At 35.2% G+C, this 21,927-nt stretch overlaps 3 protein-coding genes across 4 annotated transcripts; 2 read left to right on the top strand and 1 right to left on the bottom strand.

The window, feature by feature from the left end:
* The first annotated feature begins 216 nt into the window (after nucleotides 1–216).
* On the top strand, nucleotides 217–5,845 carry LOC132187646 (very-long-chain aldehyde decarbonylase CER1-like). The gene is made up of 10 exons (XM_059602037.1): nucleotides 217–314; nucleotides 664–887; nucleotides 1,362–1,594; nucleotides 1,702–1,921; nucleotides 3,399–3,777; nucleotides 4,054–4,161; nucleotides 4,365–4,565; nucleotides 4,653–4,754; nucleotides 5,160–5,333; nucleotides 5,662–5,845. The coding sequence occupies exons 1-10, from the start codon at nucleotides 255–257 to the stop codon at nucleotides 5,824–5,826; spliced, it is 1,866 nt and encodes a 621-aa protein (XP_059458020.1). The 5' UTR covers nucleotides 217–254; the 3' UTR covers nucleotides 5,827–5,845.
* A 4,336-nt stretch (nucleotides 5,846–10,181) lies between these two features.
* LOC132167973 (uncharacterized) lies at nucleotides 10,182–18,284 on the bottom strand. Of its 2 annotated transcripts, none has more exons than XM_059579029.1 (13): nucleotides 17,846–18,284; nucleotides 17,665–17,742; nucleotides 16,946–17,103; nucleotides 16,355–16,430; nucleotides 13,691–13,758; nucleotides 13,266–13,524; nucleotides 12,909–13,055; nucleotides 12,680–12,786; nucleotides 12,332–12,385; nucleotides 12,153–12,236; nucleotides 11,759–11,922; nucleotides 11,179–11,326; nucleotides 10,182–10,883 (listed from the first exon to the last, which is right to left on the bottom strand). In XM_059579029.1, exons 1-12 carry the CDS (start codon nucleotides 18,129–18,131, stop codon nucleotides 11,182–11,184), a joined length of 1,626 nt encoding a protein of 541 aa, XP_059435012.1. In that variant the 5' UTR covers nucleotides 18,132–18,284; the 3' UTR covers nucleotides 10,182–10,883; nucleotides 11,179–11,181. The 2 variants fall into 2 exon arrangements, with proteins under 2 accessions (XP_059435012.1, XP_059435013.1); XM_059579030.1 differs by having other exon boundaries at nucleotides 12,909–13,043.
* Nucleotides 18,285–19,072: 788 nt separating this feature from the next.
* LOC132163073 (uncharacterized) lies at nucleotides 19,073–21,719 on the top strand. Its single transcript, XM_059573273.1, has 2 exons — nucleotides 19,073–19,320; nucleotides 21,026–21,719. The coding sequence occupies exons 1-2, from the start codon at nucleotides 19,153–19,155 to the stop codon at nucleotides 21,419–21,421; spliced, it is 564 nt and encodes a 187-aa protein (XP_059429256.1). The 5' UTR covers nucleotides 19,073–19,152; the 3' UTR covers nucleotides 21,422–21,719.
* The last annotated feature ends 208 nt before the right edge of the window (nucleotides 21,720–21,927 follow it).

The raw sequence follows: 21,927 nt of genomic DNA, 5'->3' as shown, positions 1-21,927 counted from the left end.
AAAATAATAATATCTTGTCTGAAATCTCAGTTATGACATAAAAATATAGAGCCTGTGACGGCATGCCACATTGCATTTGGGCGGTGGGGGTCCTGTTATAGCATTCATGGCGGCTTCTCAGCTTCAACCAATTAACCAATAATAGAAGAGCATGCAATATTATATATATATATATATCCCTCCAAATTACTCCAAATTAAATCCATGCACAGGTAGCACAAATCGGTGGTGAGACTACCTGGCCTCTTGGGAGTATGGCTACAAAACCAGGGATCCTCACCGACTGGCCATGGCAGCCTCTTGGTATCTTCAAGGTATTTATTTATCTTTTTTAACCGGGATATCTCCGGAACATCGTGCAAAGCATTCCCTGATCTGTACAGGTTGGATAAACCTCTAAGTCTCACCCGCATACGTAACTCAAAAAATTGTCTGCAATCAACCGGATCACGTTGAATGTACAAATAGTTGTTAATTTTCAGGATCACGGTGTTCCGGAATATTTCCGGAATACTGTACAAAGCGTTCCTCTAAAAATTATCTGCACTCAACGAGATCACATTGATTTGTATAGTATGAAAAGATTCACTTGTTGATGTTGTCATATTGAGCTTCATAAAAGCGTCTTTGTTAACTTTTCTTTTTTGGCCTGCTGTTGGGAAGTACGTGGTTCTGGCTCCATGGGTGGCTCATAGCACATACTCATTCATGGTAAAGGGAGAAAGTGAGAGAGACATCGGCTACTTCCTTATACTTCCATTCCTTTTGTTGAGGATGCTTCACAATCAAATATGGATCTCTCTATCACGTTACCGAACAGCCAAGGGCAATAATCGGATCGTGGACAAAGGAATTGAATTCGAGCAGGTTGATAGAGAAAGGAACTGGTACGTACAACTAGTACTTTTGTTGTTTCATATAATTTGTTTTAACCGATAATAATTGTTGTTATCGTGAACAATAATAATGATAAATAATATAAAATAAAATAAAAAAGATTAAAAGAGAGTTGACATAAATTTAATGTGGTTCGGCAACGTGCCTACGTCTACAGAGAATACGACTGTATTTTACAGTTAATGATTTAGAGTTACATCATAACATATATATATATATATATATATATATATATAGAGGAAAATCATAAACCCTAATTGTATGGAAGTATTTTAAAAATGTTTAAAATACTCCATACTGTGAAAGTATTTTGAAAATTTCCCACTCTGTGAAGGTCGCTATCACTCCACTCCCGTCTACTTGACCCTAACCTTGACCTTCAACAGATGTTCTAATATGATATATAAAAAATGCTCTTTCACTTGCATGCAACGACACATGATTTTGGTCTTGTTTAATTACAGGGATGACCAGATCTTGTTCAATGGAATCCTATTTTACGTAGGCTATTTGAGTCTTCCTGGAAGTCATAACCTACCCTTCTGGAGAAGCGATGGTGTGGTTATGGCAAGTCTGCTTCATGCGGGTCCTGTGGAGTTCCTCTACTACTGGCTTCACAGAGCATTGCACCACCACTACCTTTACTCTCGCTACCATTCCCACCACCATTCTTCCATTGTAACCGAACCAATTACCTGTAAGTTTACTTTATGAGATTAAATATATAAAATGTTATTTAATAGGCTGTTATATGGTTAAAATAATATAAAATTAATAATATATTTGTGCATGCATACATGGCAGCTGTGATCCATCCATTTGCAGAACACATAGCGTACTTCATGCTGTTCGCAATACCATTGTTGACAACTATGCTCACCGGAACTGCCTCTATAGCATCCTTTACCGGATACGTGACATATATTGATTTCATGAACAACTTGGGTCACTGCAATTACGAGCTCATTCCAAAATGGGTCTTTTCCATCTTTCCCCCTCTCAAGTACCTCATGTACACCCCCTCGTAAGTTTCTCCATGCCCTCATCACTTTCACCTTATTATGATTTACCCTTCATGGTCATCTCTAAATGTTCTTTTACCGATCAAACTACATGTACAAATAGTTCTTCTATTTTTTTTAAAAAATAATAATAAATTAGTTTCTAGCATAATTTCATTTTTTTAAAAAAATTAATTAATCCACTGACACGATGAGTTTTGTTGCATTTGCATGGCATCATTACTTCCCCTGCACTATCCGACACACGAGGAGACACATAATTAATTGACTTGACTTTCGACACAGCCCACACCCAGTGTTGGGTGGTCACATGCCAGTGCCGTACACATTTCCTTTGAATTTACAAGCCATCTCTCACCAGACATCAGCTAAGATCTAGTGCGTACTGAAAAAAGGACATATCAATCTTTGAGTCTTCAGGGTTATTTTGGTGTGTTTTGAAGGCATTTAAAAGTGATTTAAAATTGAAGTTGTCAAAAATTGATTTTTTACTTAAAAATTTTATTTTTCAAACATGGTCTTAAATCTAAAACAATCTCATGATAAACTTTCTTCAATTTAGAGAGGAATCCCCAAGGTATACCTAATTTAGAAAGAGAACCTTTATTGGATCCCATATTGCTTAAGAGGAGCTCTCTGGTGCCTTTGATCCACGCCACCAGTGAGTGAATATATTGCTTTTAGTTGGGTTAGACGAGGGACCCAAAAGTTCATTCAATTTTGCAAAACAAACCCTAACCACTTTTCTTGATCTCTCGTATCACTTTCGCTGAGGATTGCGTGGCCACATTCTCTGATTTTAGGGTGGCCGTATGCCCACATCACCTTTCACAAGACTCCTATCTATTTAATTTCTTGGCCCATTTGAACAGAAGGGGATGGACCGCTCCATCTCAGTGTATTTAAGATAGTAATTTTTTTTTTTGATAAGAAAAAAAAAAAAATATATATATATATATATATATAAAATTAATTTACTGACACATTGACTTTTGTTGCATTGGCATCATTTCAATTATATTTAATATTATGGAACCCTGCCTTATGAAACAGAGGTTACTAATTTGAATTAATTTTTTTCCTTTTGTATAGACATGTCAAAAAGAAAATGATTAATTACCTTTTTAGTACCTGAATTTTTACTTTTTTATTTTTTTCCGTTCTAAGTTTCTATTTATATCATAGATAGTACCTATGTTATCAATAAATATCGGTTTACTACTTCCGTCACAATTTTGTTTAAAAAAAAAAAAAAAAAAAACCCTAATGGTTCGGCCACCCCACTTTGGCCTTAGGGTGATTGAGCCACTCTCAATGACTAAAATGGGGCTGGCTGACCACCTTTTTTTCTTTTCTTAAATTATTTTTATGATTTTTTTTTAACTAAATAGAAAAACAAATAGGGGGTGGCCATAAAAAATTATTGTCGTTTTCGATATAGAATTTCAAGAAATTATGATCTAAAATCTGATTCAACAGGTTTCATTCACTACATCACACCCAATTCCGCACCAATTATTCACTTTTCATGCCTATATATGATCACATGTATGGGACCACCGACAAGTCCTTGGATGCTTTATATGAGGCCTCACTAAAAAGGCAAGAAGAGTCACCCAATGTGGTACATTTAACGCATCTAACGACGCCAGAGTCCATCTATCATTTACGGCTAGGATTTGCCTCCTTGGCCTCCAAGCCCCACACGCCCAAATGGTACCTGTGGTTAATGTGGCCTGTGACATTACTATGGTCTTTGATTCTATCTTGGAACTATGGCCGTGCATTTGTTCTAGAGAGCATCACCTTCCAAAAGCTCAAATTACAGTCTTGGTTGATACCAAGATACAATATACATGTAAGAAACGTTCATTTCTCTGTCTATTGTCGGCTTGTGTCCAGATTTAGTTCGAGTTGGATTTGTTGAAATTGTGGCACGTCCTCCTTATATACTGGTATAACACACTTGTGCTTATATCAACAAGTTCAATTCCAATTAATTAGAACTGAATTCAAGCTAAACCCAATTATTACTAGTCACATTCACTTTGATTCAACTAGTTGTTTTATATCTATATCTAACTTCAATCTTCATTTTTTTTTTCTTTTCTTTTTTGCACTTTAAAATCTTCAGTACATGTTAAAATGGCGAAGGGAATCCCTCAACAGCTTGATTGAAGAAGCTATAATAGATGCTGAACAGAGAGGAGTTAAGGTGCTAAGTCTAGGTCTTCTAAATCAGGCAAGTAAATCCAGCTTTCTAATATAAACTAAGAAAGAACAGAAACTACATTTAGCAAAAAGTCTTATTTTTATATTTTTATCCCCATGAGCTCCTCCTATTGGAAATATTCAAAAAAAAAAAAAAAAATTAACAAAAAGATACGTGGATTCATTCTTTCTCACAATATTTTATCAACATTTTATTTGTGTAAATTTTTGCAGGGGGAGGAACTTAATAAAAATGGTGAGCTTTACATCCAAAAGAACCCTCAGCTTAGAATAAAGCTGGTGGATGGAAGTAGCTTAGCAGTGGCAGTGGTACTAAATAGCATTCCAAAAGGAACAACTCAAGTGTTTTTAAGGGGCAACCTTACTAAGGTTGCTTATGCCATTGCTGATGCTTTATGTGAAAGGGGTATCCATGTACGTTTTAACTGTAGAATTCTTGTTCAACCTAGATTGCAATGTTTTTATTTTTTTCTAATGTTGCTTAGCTTATAATTGTATCAGGTGGCAATACCATACAAGGATGAGTATGAGAAGCTTCAATTAAGGCTCACCACAAAGTCGAAAAATAAATTGATCCTTTCATCAAGTTATGCTGGCGAGAAGGTAAAATTTGCAACCTATTATTTCATGATTGCTTGTGATAATCTTTCTTTAAGAGAAATATAATTAGGGATATTATAACTTTTACTATAAGTTATTTACAAATTAATGTGACACGTGGCTTGCATAGTAGTGCCATGCACGTCCGTCTTGAAGTCCACGTGCCACTTACCACGCCAAGTTTCTAAATAATTAAATTTGACTGTGGTTGACGTGGTAACGCCATATGCACTATCCCATCATGAGTTTGTAACAAGGTTATAGTTTAAAATTATAGCATCATAAGCATTATCCTTTTTTCTTGAGATTCATGGCATCATAAGCATCAAAATATAAAAAGAAGACATTTTTTTAATTTTTATTTTTAACTTTTTAACCCTATGATATTATATAATGAGAGATTTGCAGACATGGTTAGTGGGAGATGAATGGAAAGAAGAGGAACAACTGAATGCATCAAAAGGAACATTATTCATTCCTTTTTCTCAATTCCCACCAAAGAAAATGCGGAAAGATTGCTTCTTCTACACCACACCAGCATTGATCACTCCCACATCTTTCATCAACATGCACTCTTGTGAGGTTAGCAACCAATTCACATTTTATTCTTTTAGTGTTAACATATATGACACCATTCGTCATCTAATTATCCCAATTTCAAATTGTGAAGAAATAATGAATTTAATTATTTAATTAACTTTTAACATTTTTTTCTCACTTGGGAGATTAATGTATAGAATGTTTAATTGAAATGAGAGGTACTACATTACGGAGGTGGTATTCAAATTTAAAATATTTACTCTGATATCATGTTAAACTACTAATAATCTCAATAGTTTAAGCTTTTGATGATAAAAAATTATAAATTTAATCATTTAATTATTATTTTAAGTATTTTGTTATGCGATAGAATTGGCTGCCAAGGAAAATGATGAGTGCTTGGCGTGTTGCTGGGATAGTGCATGCCTTAGAAGGGTGGAATGTGAACGAGTGTGGGAACACTTTGTTGAATATCGAGGATGTATGGCAAGCAAGTCTTCGACATGGCTTCCGTTCTTTGCTGGTGCCCGTTTGATCGTGCTTTAACTTCCTTCATATATATATATATATAATGTGTGTGTTTCTATATAATATAGCTACATTTAATTATCTCATGTTATTTGATGCATGCAGTTCTATTGAAAAAGAAAAACATTTACAAATATTAGTTTCTATATTGAGAATAATTATATACCAAAGAGACTTTATCAAAATCTATAAACGTATAGAAGATTGCTTCATATAAACATCTTTGTTAGAAAAACAATGAAAATACATGATTAAAGAGAGATGTGAGTATGTGGCATAGTGGCATAGTTGATGCGATGTGGTCTCTCGAAAACCCATTTGCTGCTTAGTGAGAAAGAAGAAAGAAGCTAGTGCATGTGCACAAAAAACAAAGAGTTGTATGCGCTAAGGCTCGGTCTGGTAGGGGTACTGTAGATATCTTCTTTTCTCAAAGAATATACTTTTTCAGCTGGTTAACGTACACAATAAAACAAAAAATTTATGTGAGAATCACATGTTTGCTTTAATGACAAATACTAATTTAATAGACTAAATTTGAAAAAAAATTCATGAACCCATTTTAGAAGAAAATTTTTTATATATATTGTTGGTATCTATCTTATATATATGAGTCATTTAACAAGTACTTCTGCCCAAAAGAAGGAAAGAAAAAGAAAAAGAAAAAGAAAAAAAAAACAATTGAAATAGAGAGCCCTAGGAGCCTGTTACTTTGAACTTTATGGTATGATTTGCTAAAAAAATTGAGGTTAAATTATGACTTGTTCTAAAAAGTTTAAATTGATAGAAATATGTAAATTTAATCATTTAATTTATATTTTAATACCCTATTTTATATGTGAACTCAAACTCCTTTTTAATAAGTAAGGCTCAACACCTAAAATATTTCAATTAAAATTGGAGGTAAATGATAAAGATAGAGTTTGAAGTTAGGATATTTGTTATGATACTGTGTAAAATCAGAGGAGCTCTCAAAAGCTTAACTACTTAAAAAAGTAAATGAATTTTCAACCTCCAGCAAGTAATCGAACAAACCAAATAATTTCTTCATCACTTTGCGTGCACCTCCATTTGTCTTGTATGCATGCTTTCATTGAAATTTTTGAAAGAACAAGATAAGTATATATGCTCTTGGCAATGATGCAGATGGTGAGACTTTGAGTTGGAATTGGTGAAGTATTTCCCAAGAAAAAGTCTAGAAAATGTTAGTTTCATGAGATGATGTCAAAGATGTTCGCATGTTCTAAGCAAGGAAAACTATAACATAACAAAAAGAAAGAAAGCTACCGATTCAATGACGGATTTGTAAAAAGAGATGAACGAGAGGCGTGTAAGAGAATGATACTAAACACCGATCGTGTTGAATTACGCGGCCAATGATTATTAACGAGACATGAGACCTGAGTTCTACAAAGTGGGCACGTAGAATGGGACCGGAACCATGCATCGATGCAGTCGACATGGAAGCAGTGGCTGCATTCAGGCAACGCCCGGAATCTTTCCCCGTCGATGACGTCGTAAAGGCACACCACACAATATAAGGTGTCCTTGTTGCCCGCTGGATTGTGGCGGAAGGTGAGCAGAGGGAGGTGATGGCTGTGCCAGAAATTCTTTGCGCAAAAATGGATGGTGAAGAAGACGATTGCGATGACAATGGTGTGCCTGCAGCAACTACTTGTGGTGCTAGCTATTTTGACTATCAACTCCAATAAATCATCCATTTCTTTTGATCACCAAACTTTCAATGCTTTCTCTCTCTCTCTCTCTCTCTCTTGAACGTGGAAGAAGAAGGCGATTATGTCTAGTATTTAAAGCTTGCAAGAAGTCTTAAAGTTGATGAATTTTGTAGTTTAATCAATCTAGTTGCTTCCAAGAGATTATGAATTAGGTACGTAAAGGAAACCTGTACGTGGCCGTATGGATACCTCATGCATATTAAATTGTTATTCAATTCCCCAATGGAATATCAAATCCTTAGGGACACAGTTTTTCTCTAATTGGGTCGGAGAAACTTCCTCTAACTTAATCCGTAAAAATGACATTTCACTTTCATGTGAAAAACACTTTTTCTTAAAAATAAAAAATAAAAAATAAAAAATAAATAAATAAATCAGAAGGACAAAGTAAGAAGAAAACTTTGTTTTGAACAAAGTCGGAAGAAATTCTTCTAACCCAGTTTTGATGAAAACTGTGTAAAAAAAAAAAAAAACTGTCACATGACTCACATCAATAAAATAAAATAAAAATATAATTTCTAGCGTTGCTCAGAACAAAACAGACGCGCATGCCGATTAGCACCACCAACCATTGTCCCTAAAGGGTAGCTCAATCTGCTGGACACCACGCCTCATGAAGCTAATGTTACTAGTTCGAATCTCCCTGCCCTTTTCCTTGTAAGGATATGTCAAAAAAAGAATAATAATAATAAAAAAAATCCCACCTCCACCACCAACCATTGATCCACATTGTACATTTAATTGTGGTTATGGTACATTGCTTTTTCCCCAAAGTTTGGAGTCTCTTGGTCGGTGCCCTTTTTTGCTTTGTCTTTCCTCTTATTAATTATTGTGCTCTGAGATGAAGCCAGCTTTGAATTTGGGAGATTCAGGGTCAAAAACATTTTGAAGAGGGACCAATTAACAAAGAATACCTTAATTTTTTTTTTTTTTTTTTGCCTTAAAAAAAAATTGTAATTTGGGGGGGACCAGGGCCACTCCGAGTCCCCCCTAAATCCGTCTCTGATTGTGTGAACTGGATGTGAAAATATATTTATTTAGCGAGTTCGAGTTCATAAATAATTTTACAATTTTTTTATTCGTGATTCTTTTGTCAGTGTATGAGGTGTCTCATATATTTCTGTTTATTTTATTTTTCGTGTTCATTTTATTTGAGTTTTTGATATTTATTTGAATTGGTTTCTAATGAAAGTTAAAAAGAAACACACATTTCGTTGAAACTGGTGCCTACTAAATTGAATATTGTCTTCAAATGCACCGTACTTGATTGTCGCAAATGTTGGACATTGTATTAACTCTTGCAATTTCAATAGCAATTATAGAGGACATGTTCCAAGGAAATTTCTCAATTTTGTGTATTTTTTTTTGTAAGTTGACTAGATAGACTTTCCTATACTCCTCTTTACTTCTGAAACAATATTAATATATAAATATCTTTTTTGAAGTTTTATATATATATATATATATTATCTTTGTTTTAATTAAAAAAAAAACACTTGACTCCACCACTGATTATGTGAATCCCGATTCCCGAACAACCCACCAACCAGAAAGTAGTATCCACGGCATGGCTTCATGTTGTTTGAAGAAGCAGGAACAGGTGCACTAACTTGAAAGATTGATAATGCTTCATTCTTTTCGTGTGCACAATAGCAAGGAAATTGTTGCTTCAGGCATGTTATATATATATATATATATATGTATATATATTAGGAACCAAAGGTAAACATGTTCCTATCTTATTATCCCCATGGAATAAGAAAAATGAAAGCCAAGTAAACATTAGGTTTTGATCTCATTGCCAATTTTTACTGTCAAGGCTTAAATGGATTTCCTTACAAGTTAAGATTATGTTCCAAGGCTACTCTTTCCAAAAATTATCGGTATATTATGTTACAATTAAGATACATAAAAAGAATGCCCTATACTTTATAAAATGCTATGGGACATAAGAGAAATGATACAGTTCCTCCTCATATTCTTCTAGCGTTCTGTTGATCCTACATGAATATTATTTTTTTTAAAAATGAGGGACCAGTGAAGTTTTTTTCTGGGTTTTTTTTTTTTTAATAAAAAACAATATTCACTAAGGATCAGAAAAACACCAAAAAGAACCACAGCATATCTCAGGAAATTATAGCTTTGTTTCCATGAAGAGTAATTATTCACACAACACTGGCGTGCATGAACTGTTCATGCACGCCAGCATTGTGTTTATCATTACCCTTCCATGAATAATTGAAATACATGCTCTTTTCTCTAAAGCACAAAACACTAAAAACACAAACAGTTTTCACATTTGTATCCCCTCATAACATTTTTTTTTTTCAAACCAAAAACAAAAAAGGCAATAATAATTTTTACTCAAAAAAGTCTTTTCAATAGAAATTGAACCCTATGAAAGAGGAACATAAGCAAGCTCATCGATTGAAACCACTGGTAATTGATCGATGGGAACCTCAAAACCCCGCAGCATGCAACCCAAAAAGATAGAAAAGCTTCTCGATTAAAGAAAATTAATTTAGAGGTATTACTTTGATATAAATATAAATTGCTCTAGACAATCAATTGACTGCATTTATCATTTTTTTTTCCTGACCATAAAGTGAAAATAAAAATGAAAAGAAAAGAGTGAAATTTCAATGATTTTATACGTATGTAAAGAATCATCAACGATATAATGTATATACAACCAAGTCTCACTCTACTGAAAATTAAAGAAAGCAAAATACGTGAAACAAATAAATAAATATCTGAAGGGAAGCTGTTCCAGTTACTGTATACGTTGTCCACCCCATTAGTCTAATGGTCCCACTTCCCTAATTGCTCGAGAACAAGTATACGCCATTAGCAACGACGAGCAAAGCACACCAAGAGAGTGAAAGGGAGAGAAGACAAAAGGTGGTTTGACACATTCTATCCATACAGGCACTATCCAACCCTCTTCACTTTTTCTGTTCTTTCTAAAGCTTTTCTCCTGGTAGGCGTGCAGCGAGTAGGCTAGTAAAACAATCAGAGATCTTTTATGTACATGTGTGGAACACCTTAAGGCACTCTCTAGCCCTCATATAATGTATATCGACGTGACGATTTCAGCTGAATGTGATTTTGAATGGAAAAAATTAAGAACATAAAGCAGTAAGGCACAACAAGTAGGCAATACCAGGGATTCTGAAAATAAACTGCACTAGGAGCCAACATTTCTTTCTATGTGCTTCAACTTGCCAATCATGCATTTGACTGGACATTTCTCTGAAGAAACAAAATAGCTTCTGCGCCTCATGGATGCTAATCTGGATATTAAACTTGTATTTCAGCTGATTAGGTCTACCTGTGTCATGAAGAAACCTTATGCTAAGAAAATAATCAAAGGACACTATAAATTAGCATTTCTAACAGCTTTAGACTCTCATCTTTTCATGTCACTGGATTCTAACCATAATTTTAAGTATTTGCAGGGCAGAAGCAAAATGAGAACAATAGTTCTTAAAATGATTAGAGAGAGACTCAAAGTCATCTGCTACAAAAGTACTCATTTGTAGATTTCATAATTCTCAATGTATAATGATATTAACATAGTCAGCTGGTAATAAAGCTACTTCAATTTAACCAATGATTTAATTCACCTTTCAATTATGCACCCACAAGGGTTCCAAAGAGAAAGGCTTCTCACTGCGGGTATGAGCACCAGAAGTCCCAGGAGGTGCATGCACAGTAATTGGAAGAACCCACTCGCTTTTGTCTCTTCCCTCTATCAGAAGTGGGTGCTCGTATCTGAAGTCATAAAATCCAGAGTTTTAGGAGGGAGTGGTAATGAAAATTCTCAACAACTACGGATATTGCATATTTTTGGGTATAATTAAATCTCTAACTGTTTGAAATAGAAAAGAAAAAAGCCCTAGCACCAAATAAATCTGTGATTTCTGATAAATTGATATCAAACTTATCACCTCAAGCCACAACTATGAGAAAGAGTCAAGACCATAGTTAGATACATAACATATCCTTACAATCTAATGTTGTTTCTTCATTTAAATTACTAGTTGCCAATAAAAACTATGATAATCTTTCCCTGCCATACCATATAACCCTTTTACTTCATGTACTTTAATTATACTTCTCATGTCATGGGAACCTTCACAACATACTAATCACTTACATTGGAAGAAAGCAAGATGCTATAGTAGTGATACTATTAAGTCATACCTGGTCCAATCTACATTCTTTGGAGTGGTAAAAAATTCAAAACGAAGCGACCATTGCACGGATACATGGGGAGTGGAAAAGGACATGGGCCCATCCATGGGAATGGAGAACAGAAAGCTTGTTTGGACCAAATCCGCAACAACCTCATAATGATCGCTTTGAACCTGCAAGCATATTGGTCCAACAAACATGCCGCAAAGCAAAACATTAAAATTCCTTCAACGAATTAATAGAAGTTCACAACAGAAACTATTTCTCAGTCTTGCCTAATAAATCGGACTCTTTCAAAATCTTTCTGTATGCATTTTAAATTAGTAGCTTTATGCATCTGAGCAATGTAATGTCAATGTAAGAAGCATGGTTTACAACAAAAACTATTTCAATGAAATAGTACCTTCGTAAGTGTAGGGGAATTCCTCCGAGAAGGATGGACGAATCGCCGACTTACAGTCTCTGAAGTCTCCAATGTTATTGAAACCTGGAATATCAATCTTTTCATGAAGCATCAATAACACTAAACAAATTGATACTTGCTGCTTATGATCTTTCTACTGCTTATAATTCCACAATTACCTCAAGGCATCTCCTAGCTCCTTCTTCATGAAAGAAAGTAAGAGTTCCACCAATCTGAAATTGAGAAAAAGATAAACAAAAAGAAAACGTGAAAAAGGAAAATAAAATAAAATAAAAAAGAGACAGAGACAGAAGAAGAAAGAAAACCCTTAGAATATGCAAAACGGGCCCAAGACATCAGTATTAAACTGAAAGAGGATCTTGGTCATTGGATGCAGCTGATGCATCCATGTGGGTCCCACTGTGGAACAGATTCACACAGTGTTACCCGCAGAGACGCATGGCGCCATCACAGTGCGACGAACAGACCTTCAAAAATGACCATAGTATTTCTCAAACTGAAATTACCATATCGCTGAAGTAATAAGTTGAGTCAGAGTTTTTTGGAGAAAATCTAAGCAGAACTTGATCATCCAGCCTGATATTGTAAGACCTTCCTCGAACAAAGCCTTCTGCTGCAGAAAATGTTTACATCAAATTAGTTTACCAGGACTTACAACACACTGAAATCAGTTGATCCTATATATATGACAAGTACATAAAGATATTTGAAGGAGAAGAAAGTGTGATAATTTACATGCTATGGGTTCAGCAGCTTCCGATCCTGATGAAGAGGATACTCCTGTTTCATCATCTGCAGAAAGGGGCCTCATAAGCTTCCGCTGATGGCTTGGAGAGACAACGGCAGCCGGCTTCTGTGTTGATAAAACATCTGTTTGCAAAACTAAACTTTATTCAGAAAAACTGCACTTCTGAACTCATAAGAGAATGGCAAAAAAATATTTCATTTTTTTCATTACTCCACGGTCATGACAGAGAAATTGCAAAGAGAGTTATCATAATGCAAAATGGAACTGAAATTTTCTGAACTGAACAATCTATATAAGGTTTGGGTATAGAATGAGTGATTAAGAAGTTGGCTTAAGTAACTCACCAGCACTAGAATCATATAAGACCTCAGCCACGGACAGCTGAGGAAGTGGAACATTTGAAGATAAGCTTGTACGTTCTGCCTCAACATATGGAAGATCCTTAGTTGAAGACCTTGCTGCAGATGATTGCAAGGACAGTGAACTTCCAAAGGTTCTCTGTACATGTTCTTTCATGGGATTGTATGAAGAAACAGATGAGATCTCATCCTTCGAGCTTTCATAGCCTTCCTCAATGCCGTCATATATGTCATTAGCTCTAACCTGTAAGGAGTAATTCTACTCTATATCAAAAGATCAAGTGAATGACTAAATCTATTATTTTGAAGCTCTCGGTGAAAAGCATCAGAATGTATGATTGCACTATGCACTCAGAGTGTTAAGAGAGAGAGAGAGAGTTACAAGTTAAAACGTATTATTAACAGCGTACCCAATCAGAGTCTCCATCCATCTCTTTCCAAAATATATCCAGTTGGATGGTTGTAGAAGGAACAATCCCTAGAAACATTGAGAACACAGGGATATTTCTCAGTTATCCTATTAAATGCATACAGAAACTATTACATTTAGTGTGAGCTGTATGACATATAAAAAATAAAAAATCTATAAGCATTAAGAAGATCAAATGCATTTTTTGCTGATTTTGGACTTTGTAGCACGACAGAAGATTATTTTTAACTTTAAACAACAAATTTATATTGATCCACATTACTGTCATGCCTTGTCATCCAAACAAACAAACTGTGAAAGCATAAAAAATCAGCTGGCACTATTTGCGTACAGAGAGATTCTTCACATGGATGCCAAAAATAACATACACAGCAAACCTTATGTCAAGAATGGAAATAAAATTCATGGAAACAAACAAATACCTTCCTTTTTTTTCTTTTCTTTTTTACAAGTAATTGTAATTGGCCCCAAGGGAAGGAGGAAGAGGAGATTCGAACTAGTGACCTCCGCTTCTTGAGACGTAATCCCCAGCTAACTAAGCTACCCCTTAGGGTCAAAGATGGAAAATGATTAAAAGAACAAAAGAAAAACTCATTTTCGATCTAATGAAGATAGTATAACGCTTGGAGTGGAGATTAGACCTTCTAGTGTTGTTTACTATTGCTCATTATAAGGAGGCCTCGAGGGCAGACCATATGTTGTTTTCTAATGACACCTTCCAATGGAATATCGCTTTCATTAGATTCATGCATGATTGGGAGGTGAAGATGGTCACTTTGCTTGTTAATCTCTTGTACTCTATTAGTTTGAATCAAAGGGGTTAGGATAGAATTTGCTAGATATACCTTCCAAAAGGTAGATGGTGGAGCTTAGGTTTTTTTGTTTTTTTATCATGCGCTTAGCCCCTCAGTTGGTCTTTTTTCCCTTGGAAGAGCATTTGGAGGAATAATGCCCTTGGGAGTGGCTTCTTTGTTTGGACAGCAGAGTTAGAGAAGATCCTAACTTTGGATAACCTAAAGAAACATGTCATAGTGATGGCTTGGTGTTGCATATTCAAGATGAGCAGGGAATCAATCAATCATCTTTTGCTACATTGCGAAGTCGCTACAGATTTGTAGGTTTCATTTTTTGTGTTTTCGGGATAGAGTGGGTCATGCCCTAATGGGTGGTGGCTCTGGCTAGTTGGAGAGGCCAGTCTGATAGCCATCGCATTATAGAAGTATGAAAGATGGTGCCCCTATGCTTGATGTGGTGTATCTGGAGAGAACACAACACCCGAAATTGAAGATTGTGAGAGAACGGTAGTAGGGTTAAAAGCTATGTTGTTTAAAATGATGGTTGCTTTCAATTGTTCTCGCTTTCTAATTTTCTTGATTTTCTAGATTTGTGTTCTTCTTCTTCCTAATTGGGTCTCTCTCTCATACACTTCTTGTATACTTGGGTAACGCCCCTCTGCACTTTCTATTAAGATTGAATTACTTTTATAATTTTTTTTTTTAAAACAAAAAAGTATTATATGAGCATGTAGGGAAAAAACATATAGCCAAGTCAGAACTCTCCTCTCTCTCATTGTTCAATTGAAAAGAGCAGATTGTCCCTTGAAGTGGTTTTTATGACTCTAGCCAGAGCCTGAGCATCTAAGTCAAACTTTTAACACACTTAAAAATAGGACACACATGGACCAGTACTAACTAAAGGTCAAGCCATATCAATTGGCTGAGTTACATGCCCTGTGATTTCTAATACTGTGGGAACTAAGCTCCGATTTTTTGAAACTTTACATGTATGAATAGTCTTATGTGGCATATGAATAACCACATTCATATTTGTGTAGTACATAATGCACAAATCCATCAACATGAATGAGGCAATTCAAGAATTATAGCTAATATAAAAATCTGAAACAAGGGAACAACATAAATTTCTGATTGTATTTCATTCGCTATAATGATGATCCAACTTCTCCTAATGGTCCCACTCAAGAAGGGAAATGGGGCCAAATTCTATAGGACAACCAAAAAGGTTGATAAAAAGGTTGTATACTAACAAGATGCATAACAACGCTCCAATGCATTATCACTTATACTGTTTTCTTAGCCTGATGCATGAAGATTTAGTTATCATTGCAACCATTCAATCAATAGCCAAATGCAAATGTGAGGATACTCAGCCAGAGCAAAAGATAAGCGAAGAGCTTCCATCAAAAGAAGTGGGAGCATAAATAGAACTTATCATCAAACTTCAATACCATTTCAAGTAAACCACAAACAGGAAAGGGGTAAAGATAATGAGATCTTCAATGTATATATCATACCCACTGATTAAAAAAGAATAAAAATAAAAAATAAAAAATAAAAAACTGCTTAAGACAAGTCCATAGTTTTTTTTATAAGTCATGCCACCTTTTTTTTTTTTTGGCTTAATAGGATAATACGCTAACTTTTACATAATATTCAACATTAATATATCGATGTCATTCAAAGACAGAAAATTTCCAACACTAGCCTGTTCAGAATATCTTTTAATGGGAATCCACAGGTTGAATTAATAATTTTCAATCCATGTTTTGAACTAAATGACTCCAGTTCTGAGACAGAAGCAGTGACATGCACTTGGAGTAAATGGAACTTAAAGGAAAACTCACCATCACTTTGACCGTCTTCCATTAGCAACCCACTGGTTTTTTGAGCAACCCATACTTGTAATGGGATACGAGCTTCCTGTATTGGTTAAATTTCAGCAAATTTTAAATCTAAATCATCATATTAAAACAATATATTGAAAGGCTGACATGGAAGCAAGGACTTGGACATTTTCTGAAATATTCCCATCCCCCATTTAAACGCATATACACATATGTGTGTTTGTATGCATGTTTGCTGTGGGAGGGCAACTCCCAACTTCTTGAAATGTCTACAAATAGTTAATTAATCAGCAAGCAATCAGAAATCTAACCACTCATATTTTGGAAAAAAGTGCCCAAGAGAATGCAAAAATAAGATAGATGACAAGTTGACAAAAATAGGTACTCTGTATCACAACCAATATCATGCAGAAAGTTTAAAAATAAAAAAATAAATAAAAAAAAAAATGAAGCAAAAGTTTAACTGAGCGGAAATAGCAGTAAATTGTATATAGTACAAGAAGCAAGAGATATGACCAGTGCAATAATCTATTGCTGAAAAAAAAGGAGCAAATAGTTGATATAGTCTAAAGCAAGTTAAAGGAAACCAACCAGCTCAGTACGATCTTTTACTGACTCTCTATGAGAGTGGCCATTTTCCAGTACCAGCCATTGTCCAAAAAATGTAGTTTTAACATAGTAAAAGTAGCGAATGGTAGCACCCTTATACGATGGTGGTATAATGTCTGGCAGCACAGTTCGCACCACATCTGCAGATAACATTGAATGTTTTACTGAATCAATTGGTTTGAATCAAAATGATAGAAACATAAACCCAACATGCTGCAATGTTTCATGCAAAATAACCCAATTGATTATGAGCTTAAGAATCATGTAGCCCCAGTCAAAGGGTCCTCCTAATCACGTAAAACACAAGATTATGTACCCAGGATTGGTCTATCGGGTTATAGTCAACAGATCAGGTTCCAGTTGCCCCTACGGTTCAACATCCATATCAAGCCGACTTCCATTTTGGGTTAAAAGGATTGTTTCTTCTTCTACATTTCTGAATCTATGGTGTCATTCACATTTCTAAATAATCCTAAAAACACTAAGTGGTGGATTCAACAATGAAATCAATTTGGTAATCAAAACTCAAAAGTCGTGAACTCAACCAAAAAATAAAAACACTGAACTACGTGCATCACAGCAACATCAGCCATGGAATCTGTATAGATATCTCTTCAATAATTGATTGAAGAGAAAGTAGAATACATATTTACATTACAGAATCACATAAAAGCAAACAAAAAACAAGAACAGAAGCTTACATGATTTAGTGGCCCCAGAGGGAACAATCTGATTCGAAACCATCGACGGTACCGCGCAGTCCATAAACACATGTTCACCTAAAAACACAATTCTTGAACATAAACTCGAACAATACAATCAAACAAACAAATTAACTAATTAATCATCCCAAAAATTGTGATTCAAATTTAAAGTACAAACCTCGTCTTTGCTTGGATCCAGGATAGGGCTTGGGAGTGGCGAACCACTGCGAGTCAAGCTTCTCGACGCCTTTGATCTCGAAACCAAGGCGCTCGAGCAGGAGCGAGCAGGCGAGCTCGTCGTCGCTGGCTCGGGGGTTGGAGATCTCGACGGTGACGACGACCAGATCACCGGGCCGGTACACGTCCTTGTCCGTCTGGAGCTTCAGAGTCGGTCGGAGCTCAGTCTTCGAGGAATCTTCCGCACGGTTGCCGCCTCCGAAGAATGAAAACCTTGGCGCCAACATTGCCTCCGATTTGACTTTTGCTTTTGCGGAGAAATGCTTCGTCGTCTTTGTCTTCCTTCTTCTTCTTCTTCTTCTTCGGCTTGGAAGGCTTGGAGGAGCAAAGACCCTGGGCGAGATCTGATCTGTGTTTGTCTTTGTTAAGTTTTTTTGTATTCGCTGCTTAGTGAAAGAAAATGTGGAGTGATATCACGTGACTACCTATATATTCTCTTTCTCTGCAAATTGGAATTTGTAAATCTCCAATTTTTTGGATTTTTTTTTTTTTTTTTGGCCTTTTCTTCTCCTTTAATTATTTTGTGGAGTTTAAACAAAAAATAAAATTATATTTGTTTTAGGGTTAATTAACTTTTTATAATTTCAAAATGAGTATTATTAGGAGTATTACAATTTTTTACCGTAAATTCTTTATAAAATGATATAGCAATCCCGTAATACTAATCAAATCGACCAACTAAATAATTAAATTTATTTGTAAATTTTTTTTATTCATACTTAGAATGTAACATAAATTTGAGATATGCTATTTAGTAAACCTTCGTGTGAATGTTATACAACTATAATGATGTGCCAGTGAAAATCAGTCATTGATTTTTTCTTGTTATAAGCCTCTCTTATCTAATTGCTAATTTTTTCTGTTACATTATTATAATTGTATGAGAGTCTACTAAATAACGTTATTCCATCAAAATTATAATATCTTAAGCATTGTTCTTCCAAAATGGAAAGAATAATGAAGATATTTGTAAACCCCATTTGGGATTTTCTTTAGACACTAATTTTTTTTCATGTGAAAAATTTTATTGCTTAGATATATTTCAAATGATAATATATTATTATTTTTAAACTCAGTATCAAATTATATTCATTATATAATTTTACCTTAAGAAATATAACTATATATAGATTTTTTTTTTTTTTTTTTTATCCCCGTCTGAACGATATAGTGGGCGTAGGAGGCCTAAGAGAAGAATCCTATCTATCGTGAAAATCTGAGAGTTCAGCAGAGCTTAAAGACTCAAAGATGGCATGCGTGTCAAGCCCTCCGTCATCCTCATCATCGATGCTTCTTCCAACCGAGTTGCTTCCAAGTCGCTCAGTGAAACCCACTTCGCTTTCTTGGACATGCTCCTTTCCCAAGCTTGGCATCTCCAATACCATCACGCACCCACCTATCCCCACACTCAAAAAGGTATGGAACTCTTGCTAATCCCTCACTTTTTCTCTCTTTTAGGACGATTTGCTTGATCTTTTTACTCTCCAAGAGTCCATTTTAATGACCCATTTCCTTGGTTTTGCTAGAATGTCAGAAATTGTTGAAAACCCAATTTGTAGATAGTGGTTTATGGCACTGGGTATGTATGATGGACTGAATGAATTTTAGCTCAAAACCCAGTTAATTCTTGTAATAAACAAACTCAGTTGGTATCAGAAAAAGAAAACTTGAACCTTTTCGGCATCTCAGTGGTTTTTAAGCTTTGTAGTAGCCCAATGGAGCTTGCCTATTAAACTAGTTAGACGACAGAGTATACATCCTAATTTCATTCTTGTGGAGTAAACAATAAATTGGTGTTGATTTTATAAGGGAAAGCTGCTATTGTGTAGATTAGATGCCGAGAAGAAAATTCTGACGAATGTGGCTTTAATGCTTGTTGAAATTCTTGAGACAATAAATGGCATGATATTTTGAAATGAAAGGTGAATGGTCTGCAAGATGCTGGTCTATGTAGAATCGAACAGATATTGTAGAAAATAGGTTATATACTTTGTAGTAATCTTGTCAGTATTGTACATCCATAGAAACTCTTTGCTATATGACATAGAAATGTTGTGCGAAGTAGGAAAAGAAACAGCTGATGTTAGATGAATTGCACTATATGGGAGTTGTTTTTTGGACAGGATAAGGTGACAAATTTGACAAGAGGAGGCCATTGCAAATGCTGAACAACATCCCACAATTTTGTTATGACAGTTAGTATAACTTATCGTGTTTAAGGTTGTGCTTGGAATTAAAAAGAAAGCTCAAGGAATTTCCCATTCTATTTTCTAAAAAATTTACATATATATATATTGGATATACTGTATAGTTACACACATGCGCACTCTCCAAAAACATATCTATATATTGATAGAATGTCCATATGAAAAGAACAACTTTTCAGTTTTCATACACTATTCTTTACTTACCTCCTGGCAAAGAAAGCCTCAAGTGATTTTCATGTTAGAGTAACCCCTAAGAGTAGCTCATTGCATTTATGGAAAATCTTTAGAAAGAGCAATTCTAAGGGTTGAAGAATAAATTTTTTATTTCACTTTTTTGCCTTCACCTTTTCCCTCACTTATAGAACTCATTATGAGATGGGTCACCATGTATTGTTGTTCTTTCATTCCAATGCCTGCTGAGATGAAAAGTATACTCGGAGGTACTCCCGTCACTGTTCCCAAATATAATTTTAATTTGTTCCTGTTTATTTTTATCACTCAAAGAATTGACCTTTATATATGTTTCTTAGTTGGTGACCGACTTTATCTTTACATTGTAGATCTTTGGCCTGCTTGTTTATTTATCATAGTCTATTTGGAAGCAATTTTGTTTAATAATAAACGCCTTTTTTGCAATTGGAATATGCACCCTAAAACATGTGGAATAGGTCATTAAATTGAAAAAGACATCCACCATCAATGTTTTAGGGAAACTGGAAAGCAAACTTTAGCATGAGTCGTGATCTTCTACGGGATTGCATCTTTAGAAGTCATTCCTTCTTGTAGTTGGTTCATTCGGATTTCCAGTTGTTAATTGTTAAAATAATTGATGGATTCTACTCTAAATAAGTTGTCTACACTCCAATCTAGCTTAGTAAATAGAAGAAAGCTGCTAACTCACTTGGTGCCTGTAGGATTCTTTCATTCAAGCTGCCTGGACTCGGAGATCTCGAGGCGAGGCTGCTAAAAGACCAAATAAGAAATCATGGAAACAGAGGACAGATATGTACATGAGACCTTTTTTACTAAATGTCTTCTTTTCAAAGCGATTTGTCCATGCCAAAGTCATGCACCGGGGTACGAGCAAAGTGATATCTGTTGCTACTACGAACTCCAAGGATCTGAGATTTTCGTTACCATCACTGACTGATCACAATGCCTGCCGGGTTGTAGGGAAGCTGATTGCAGAGAGGTCAAAGGAAGCTGATGTATTTGCGATGTCTTACGAGCCCAGAAAGGATGAGAGAATTGAGGGTAAGCTGGGGATTGTTATTGATACCATTAGAGAGAATGGGATTATGTTTGTTTAAAATATATGCCAGGATTTGGAGTTTCTTTTCACCTGGTGATGCTCTGCCCTCTGCTTGGAAGTTTGTAGGTTCCTTTTAGATGCTTCAACTCTACTTGTGTGAAGGAAATAGAAAATTTGGGGAGGGGGAGGAGGGGGAGATCACTCCCTTAATGTACTACGTACTTTTGCATAAGCTAAAATCACTTTTGTTATTTTTTTTTAACTGTATTTGAGATTTTTACTTGGTAATTATTTGAGGAGTGGAAGAAGTTGTTCGGTAAAGCAAATGCCAAATTGAATTTGGGGCAAACAAAGAAGGGTGTGGAATACTTTGCCCCCAACTAGAAGGATGCATTGCTGGCCAATGGATATGGCTTTTTAATCCAATACCATTTTATATTTTATAGAATCTGCGCGGTTTAACGAATGTGCATTAGCATCACTTACCATTTTTCCGTTTTGTTAGGCTTAAAATATTTCTTTTAAAAAAATCAAAAATATTTTCAGCTATTTATTTGCAGTTCT

Source organism: Corylus avellana, chromosome ca1 (assembly GCF_901000735.1).
Source record: "Corylus avellana chromosome ca1, CavTom2PMs-1.0".
In the NCBI taxonomy this organism is placed as follows: domain Eukaryota; kingdom Viridiplantae; phylum Streptophyta; class Magnoliopsida; order Fagales; family Betulaceae; genus Corylus; species Corylus avellana.
This window is presented reverse-complemented; position numbering and strand designations above follow the sequence as displayed.